Source organism: Setaria italica, chromosome VIII, assembly GCF_000263155.2.
Source record: "Setaria italica strain Yugu1 chromosome VIII, Setaria_italica_v2.0, whole genome shotgun sequence".
In the NCBI taxonomy this organism is placed as follows: Eukaryota; Viridiplantae; Streptophyta; class Magnoliopsida; order Poales; family Poaceae; genus Setaria; species Setaria italica.
This window is the reverse complement of record NC_028457.1, coordinates 28,060,299-28,067,737: the sequence shown is the minus strand read 5'-3', so window position 1 is coordinate 28,067,737 and position 7,439 is coordinate 28,060,299. Positions and strand designations below refer to the sequence as shown.

The 7,439-nt window shown below is 52.2% G+C and overlaps 2 protein-coding genes across 2 annotated transcripts in view; both read right to left on the bottom strand.

Moving 5' to 3' along the window:
- Positions 1–360: 360 nt before the first annotated feature.
- Positions 361–1,972, bottom strand: LOC101767021 (probable glycosyltransferase 6). Its single transcript, XM_004980529.2, has one exon. The coding sequence runs from the start codon at positions 1,820–1,822 to the stop codon at positions 470–472; it is 1,353 nt and encodes a 450-aa protein (XP_004980586.1). The 5' UTR covers positions 1,823–1,972; the 3' UTR covers positions 361–469.
- Positions 1,973–6,553: 4,581 nt separating this feature from the next.
- The window catches only part of LOC101766608 (probable glycosyltransferase 6), a 1,273-nt gene continuing 387 nt past the window's right edge, over positions 6,554–7,439 (bottom strand). The window contains exon 2 of the mRNA XM_004980528.2: positions 6,554–7,413. Within this exon, the coding sequence (XP_004980585.1) occupies positions 6,704–7,413 (710 nt within the window). The 3' untranslated portion in view covers positions 6,554–6,703. The remainder of the gene's footprint in view (positions 7,414–7,439) is intronic.

Sequence of the window (7,439 nt, the reverse complement as noted above, 5' to 3'; positions counted from 1 at the left end):
ACAAACTGAGATCAAATTAGAGCACCAAAGTTTGTAGAGATGCGGTTCCTCTATTTTTTAAAAAATGGGAGGAAGTAAGAATAGTATAATTTCAAGAGGTTCCGTTTCAAAAAAAAAAAGTAATTCCAAGAGGTTCGGAAATATAATCATTTTAATTTTATCATAAGTTAAACTTCTCTAAATTTCATCAGGTTTACATGAAACATCGATATGTTAAATTCAGCAAGCAATATTATTGTTACTTGTTAGTGCATTTTATATTGTACTGTCAATATTAATAATTTTTCTGTAAACTAGTTAAAGTTAAAAGAAGATTAATTTAGCATAAAATTAGGACTTCCATTTTAAAATGGAGGAATCAGGAAGTAGTTTGATGACCAAACTAGAAAAGGTTTTATGGGGTGGTGATAAAGAGCTATAATCACGGTGCAATTAAGGCCCAAATGGGCCCAACTCATTACAGAGACGGTCATCTGCGCGCGGGCGCGGCGGGGTAGTCGAACGGCAGCGGCCGCACGCTGTCGTTGAGCGGCGCGGCGTGCCGGAACCCGTACGCGCGGAGCACCTGGTTGTCGGCGAAACCCAGCGTGCGGCGCATCCCGTCTTCGCAGCTCTCCCTCGAGTACATCGGGTTCCTCCCGCCGCTGCAGGGCTGGCAGCCCACGAAGTGCGTGATGAGCGGCCGCCGCCACCCCTTCTCCCCGCCGCCCGCTGGGCCCGGGACGGCGCCGCTCACCGCCGCGTTCCGCGCCGCCGCGTACCTCAGGTGCTCCCGCTCCGCGTGGCGCCGCCGGAGCGCTGGTGCGCGCCGCTCCACAGCCTCGTACCTCGCCGCGACGCCGTCGAGCCGGTCCACGATCTCCAACCAGTAGCCCTGGAAGAAGTACTCGGTCTCGATGAACGCCTTCTTCCCCAGCCTCTCCCAGTTGTGGAGCAGCAGGTAGACGAGCGCCGACTGGTCGTCACACCACGCGTCGTCGCCCTTGTCGGCGAGCGCGTCCCGGACGACCTTGCCCCACCGGGCGTGCTCCGGGTAGGCGGGGCCCATGCGCGCCCACTCGTCCATGAAGTCGAGCGACCACTGGCAGTTGCGGATGAGGAACACGCCGGCGTTTATGGCCAGCCACGACTTTATCTCGATCTTGTCCGGCCAGCCGTAGGCGACGAAGTTGCGGCCGGCGTACCTCGTGGCGAGCGGGAGGGAGAAGTCCATGTCGGTGAAGACGGCGTCGGAGTCCACCCACCAAATCCACTCCGCCTCCGGGTGGGCGAGCATGGCGGCGCGCACGATGGGGATCTTGGCCCAGTAGCCTTTCATGGCCGGCTGCAGAACGTCCCTGTTGTAGAGCAGCTCGATCCCGTGGAGGCGGCAGTAGTCGAGCTTGTTCTTGAGGAACCGGAGCAAGAGGTGGTCGCCGGCGTCGCCGGGGCACGGCTCCGGCTGCGACCCGGACACCATCACCACGCGCTCCGGCGCGCTCCGCCGGCGGCCGAGCCCGCGCGACCGCAGCCACTCGGCGCGCTTGGCGTCCCACCCGGTGAGGCGGCGGCCCTCCACGGCGTCGTACGAGAGCTCCGGGTCGTCGTAGAACGTGCGCAGCCCGTCCTCCGGTCCGGGGACGGTGGTGGCCACCAGCAGGCTGCTGCTCATCCCGGGCGCGCCGAGGATCGCGAGCACGGCCACGGCCACGCCTGCCGCGAACACGAGCGCGTCGCGCGCGCGGCCCGCCAGCCTCGGCGCCGGCGCGGCGCCGTGCTGCTTGTTGCTCGCCGCCGGAAACGCGGAGACGCGGAGCGGCGAGGCCTCCGACGGCGCGGCCATTCCGTGTTACCGTGTTGGCGCGGCGTGGAGCGGTTCGCCGGTGGCACGGTCTCGCCGTGGTTGGCCGGGTACAAGCGGATCGACGCCTTCTGACTTATAAAACAGCCGTCTCCAGCTCCGGGTGTGGCTGTTCTTGCCGTCGTCGTTGGAGCTCGGGCGATCGATCACGTGAGGGGTCACGCACGAGGCGGATGATTAGCTTTTTTTTTCCTCCCCCCTCTCTTTTCTTTTGCTTTTTGGGGCTCGTGCTGTGCAATGTGGCAGTCCGCAGTCGAGATCTCACGCGACAAAAAGCTAGCAAGCTTTAGCTGCTAAATTGCCAAATACCCTTGCTAAGGCCCTGTTTGGGAAGGGCGTGTTAAAATTTAACAGGGTGTTAAACTTTAACACCCTCAAATAAAGGTGTTAAACTTTAGTATCTTGAGGTGTTTGGATGATCTGTTAAAATTTAACACCTTAGGTTGTAATTGACAACTTTACCCCTCATTACTCCTCTCAATGGCAGCCAAATACCCCTTCTTCCTTCTTCTCCTTCCTCCTCCTTCCTTCTTCCTCCTTTCCTGCGCCTGCCGCCTCCGGCCCCACCCCTGCTCGGTCCACGCCGTGCCCGGCGCCAACGTCGGCGTCGGCGCTGCCGGCCGCCCCGTCGGCCCCTCCCCTGCGCATGCCGCCTCCGGCCCCGCCCCGCCGCCGGCGTCCCCTACCGCGGCGCTAGCGGCCGCGCCCGCCCGAGCCCCCAACGCCACCACCGCGCCCGCCCGAGCCCCCACCGCCACCACCTGCGCCGCCCGCCGGTCCCCACACCACCGGATCGGCCTCGCCCGCGCCCGCACCCGCCGGCCGCGCCAGCCGCCGCCCACGCGAGGCCGCCCGCGCTGGCCGCCGCCTGCCGCCCGCGCGAGCCCGCCGCGTGCTGCCCAGCGTGGCATCCCGACGCAGGAGCGGCGCGGACCGGCGGTGGCGCGCGATGGGCGGACCAGCGGCGGCGCGACGGGCGGACTGGCGGCGGTGCGCGACGTGCGGATCGGGGAAGGAAGATGGGGGCAGTGGAGGAGAGAGAAGAGGAGAGAGAGGGGGGCAACCAGGGAATAAGTGGGGAGGGGGACCACTTTTAACACCTTTAGCACATTTTAACACCCCCTCCGTGTGTTTATGAAAAGAGGGGTGTTAAATTTTAACACTTCATCTTTAACACTTGTGTTTGGCAACCAAAAGTGTTAAAATCTGTTAAAAAGGGGGTGTTAAACTTTAACACCCCCTTCCCAAACAGGCCCTAAAACTTGCTAAAGTTAAGTTGCTAAAGTTTAGCACTTTAGCAAGTTTTTGGTTGCTAAAACTTGCTAAAAGGTGGGCTGGACAACTTATACCCCTCATTTATTGCTTGTCTCCCCCCTCCTGCGCACCTTTAATAAGGGTAGATAGGTCTTTTTACAGCTCATTAAATTCCTTTTAGCAAGAGCATCCAAACAGCTTTTGCTAAAATTTAGCAACTTTTAGCAACTAAAGTTTAGCAAGAGGAACCAAACAGACCCTAAGTTTATCAAGAAAACAAAACAAGGTTATGCATGGGTTTTGCATTTCTGATCACAGCCGTTCAATTTCCATCGAAACACCATAGAACGCAAACTGTTCTTCTTCTTCATTCAGTTCTAACGAGACTCCAGGTGCATGCAGTCCAGGAGTTGTGCAAGAAAAGAAGCCACGAAGTCTACAAGGAAACGAGCCGAACCAGCAACCAAAACAAAAGCAAAGCTACTGCCGAGCATTTTTGTTGAGATGGGCGATGGGATTGCATGCTTTCTTTGCCTTTTTTTTTTTTTTTTACTACTAGCCGACGGTGTTGGAGTATAGTGCAAGTCATTCCCAAGGGTAATGGTGAATCAGCAAGGAACAATCTCCGAGCAACAATCAGTGACAAGAACTGATTAGTAGGCTAAAATAGTACATAATATATGCTCAGCTATTTTGGTACAAACCCCGAGCTGTAGGTGCTAATCTTGGATAAGAGGTTGCCTCTTCCCGATCTCATCAAACAATTTTTTTTGCATCGCTTGCCAACCAAATCCCCGAACCCATGCAATGCCAAGAAAAACTAAATGCCTTTTTATCGAGATACACATTATTTTTTTTCACCTGCCAGAAAAATATGAAACTCTCGTTCTTTATTAATACATAGACCGGCAGCTAACCTTCCCACTTCTCTCTTCAAACGAAAAACATGAAAATCACCGATAACTGGTAGTGGCCCAAAATCATGAAACTCATTGGTAGTCGTAGAAGGAAAAACTAGACCGGTCATTGAACCTGCGAGGCTACCGGTTCGGTAGTTCATTGGCACAATCAGTCGAACCACGGTTCAATAATACTCATAATCTATGTATACACCCATCATTCACACGTAGATCGGTCACCGGATGGTTAGCAGAAGTAACAGTCGCTGTTCTCCTCTTTTTACTCTAATTTCTATCTGATTTTGCGCTCTGGGCCGCTGGATGCTGCATGGGGCCAACTTTCAGCCTAGTATACCGCCGAATATGCCTTTTAGATCCGATTTTTCTATCCTATAACTAATCTTTTAAACAAACCGAGCCGGTCAAACCGCCGATTCACGATTTCTTTGGTCGAACGAGCGGTCCGGACCTCCTTCTATGCTGGTAATGGCTCTCTCGCTCCTTTCGCAGAACCGAGGTGACAACACACGCTCCTATAGTAGCGATTTTTATTTCCATGACATGTAAGAGAAAAGACGGTGTTCTCCGTCCTTGTATTGTCCTAAGTCAAATTATCCCAACTTTGACCAATTATAATGAATGGTATCAACTTTTATAACAAATATGTCGTATCATAAATCTTTATACATATCTGCATAAACTTAGTTAAATTTAAAATTGTTTGGCTTAGGATAAAATTAGAACTGCATTTTTTTCAGGACGGAGTTAGGACAAAATTAGAATGCATTTTTTCCGGGACGGAGGGAGTATGGTTCGTGTGCCATCACTACCCATGCGCCTTGCAACGGCAATTGTGCAAATATTGTACAGGGGGCTACAGGGTAAGCCTCAAACGATTTAGCTCTGCATAACGAGCTGAGCCAAGCTAATGTTTTAGCTTGTTAGATGAACGTGCCCAGCCAATTTTCTACCAAATTAGCTAGCTCGATCGCCGCCACCGACGAGCTAGCTAGAGAGCATACATAGCGTACAGTGTACTCTAATGTTTATCGGGTGCGCGCGTGCATGTGTCGGTGCGCCCACGAAATGCGCAGGGGCACCGCACGTTTCGCTGCAGATTTGCAGGCTTGGGTTTAGGGCCTGTTTGGCTCCCTGGTGTTAAAGTTTAACACCCGTCACATCGAATGTTTGGATGCTAATTAGGAGTATTAAACATAGACTAATTACAAAACTAATTGCACAGATGGAGTGTAATTCGTGAGACGAATCTATTAAGCCTAATTAGTCCATGATTTGACAACGTGGTGCTACAGTAACCATTTGTTAATGATGGATTAATTAGGCTTAATAGATTCGTCACGTGAATTAGCACAGGATTATGCAATTAGTTTTATAATTAGCTCATGTTTAGTTCTCCTAATTAGCATCCGAACATCCGATGTGACACTGTTAAAGTTTAGCACCTCGTATCCAAACACCCCCTTAGCCGGAGAATCTCCCTCCTGGTTGCTCTCTTGACTCTGAAATATTTTTGTGCGCTTGGCCGTAGAAATAATCAAATAAACCAGTCGTATAGTGCGCGCGTTTTGCGCCTGCCTGCCTGCTTGCTTGCATTGATTCCGGTGGATTAGGCGAGATGGGGACGGAGATGTTAGGCCCCGTTTGGATCTCTTCAAAATGAAGGAATTGAAATCTAGGTAATGAAGTAGGCTATTTATCTTGGAATGTGGCATTTCACATCTTTCCAAAGTTTAGATATAAGTCTATCTTAAATTCATGGAGGTGGGAGATGGAAATTGATTCTATAGATCTTCATGCTATATTTCTAATATGCAACTTATAGCACGCTCTTTGACTCACTTCCCTGTAACAGAAGTGCAGCACATAAGTATCTCTCCTATATGACCAACAATAATATACAAATATATTCTACATACAATTATATTAGTTTAATTAATTTGTGTCTAAATTATGATTATTAGAATGGAATTCAATTCCAAGGATCCAAACAGGACCTTAGAGAATTGCTCGATATTGGAATTAAAATGCCTCAACGATGACTTTTTTTTTTCCTATTTAGAGATTTAGAGAATTGCTCGATGAAGCTATTTTCTCATTGATACGATCTATCTAGCTAAAAAGGTGTCCCCGTGAAGCCTTTTCCTCTTTTCTACATTTTGCGGTTGAGTACGTGCTCATTTATTTGTCATTTGTGGTGACAGTTCAGAATGCTGATTTGTAGATTGTTACAATCTGAGAGAAAAAATTTTCGTTTGTTCAGCTTGTTGTTGCAAAAGCTACAATTCCACGATGCCAAGCTGAAACAAACATAACCTAGAAAGGGCTCAATGAAGCTTGTGTTTATGTATGAAATTTCTATGAAATTTCTTGAAAATTCGATACCATGTGCTAACTGAGATATTGCCCAAAAAAAGGCATACATGAGATATTTACAGCTACGTACGGCTGACTTAACTCCCACGAGCGGGAGGCAACATTGACAATCGAAGATCATATTAGAGCGCCAAAGTTTTGCAAACATCTACTATAAATAGTATAATTTCTGTTGGAAACTTGGAATTCTTGGAGCTTCCTGGAGGCCAAGATGGGGTATTGCATACCACAAAATGTTTGACGACGAAGAATAAGAGCTAGAAACAGGATACAATTAAGGCCCAAAATAGGCCCAATTCCTTCACTGCTGCGATGGTCATCTGTTGCGCGCGGCGGGGTAGTCGAACGGCAGCTGCAGCACGGTGTCGTTGAGCGGGCCGGCGTGGCGGAACCCGTACGCGCGGAGCACCTGGTCGTCGGCGAACCCCAGCGCGCGGCGCATCCCTCCCTCGCAGAGCTCCCTCGAGTACATCGGGTTCCGCCTGCCGCCGCAGGGGTTGCACCCCGTGAAGTGCGTGATGAGCGGCCGGCGCCACCCCGACTGCCCGCCGCCGTCGGGGCCCGGGACGGCGGCCCTCACGGCCGCGTTCCGCGCCGCCGCGTACCGCAGGTGCTCCCTCTCGGCGTGCCGCCTCCGGAGCCCCGCGTGGCCGGCCCCCCGCTCCGCCGCCTTGTACCGCGCCGCGACGCCGGCGAGCTTGCCCACGATCTCCGCGAAGTAGCCCTGGAAGTAGTAGTCGGTGCCGAGGTAGGTCTTCTCCCCCCACCGCTCCCGGCCCGTGATGAGCAGGTACGCGAGCGCCGACTGGTCGCACGCCACGTCGGAGTCCCTGTCGGTGAGCGCGCCCTTCACCTTCTTCCCCCACGCGGCGTAGTCCGGGTATGCGGGGCCCATGCGCGCCCATTCGTCGAGGAAGTCGAGCGACCACTGGCAGTTGCGGATGAGGAACACGCCGGCGTTGAGCCCCAGCCACCGCCTGTTCTCGTACACCTCCTTGGGCCAGCCGTAGAGGACGAGGTTGTAGCCTTGAATGGTGGGAATCAACATTATC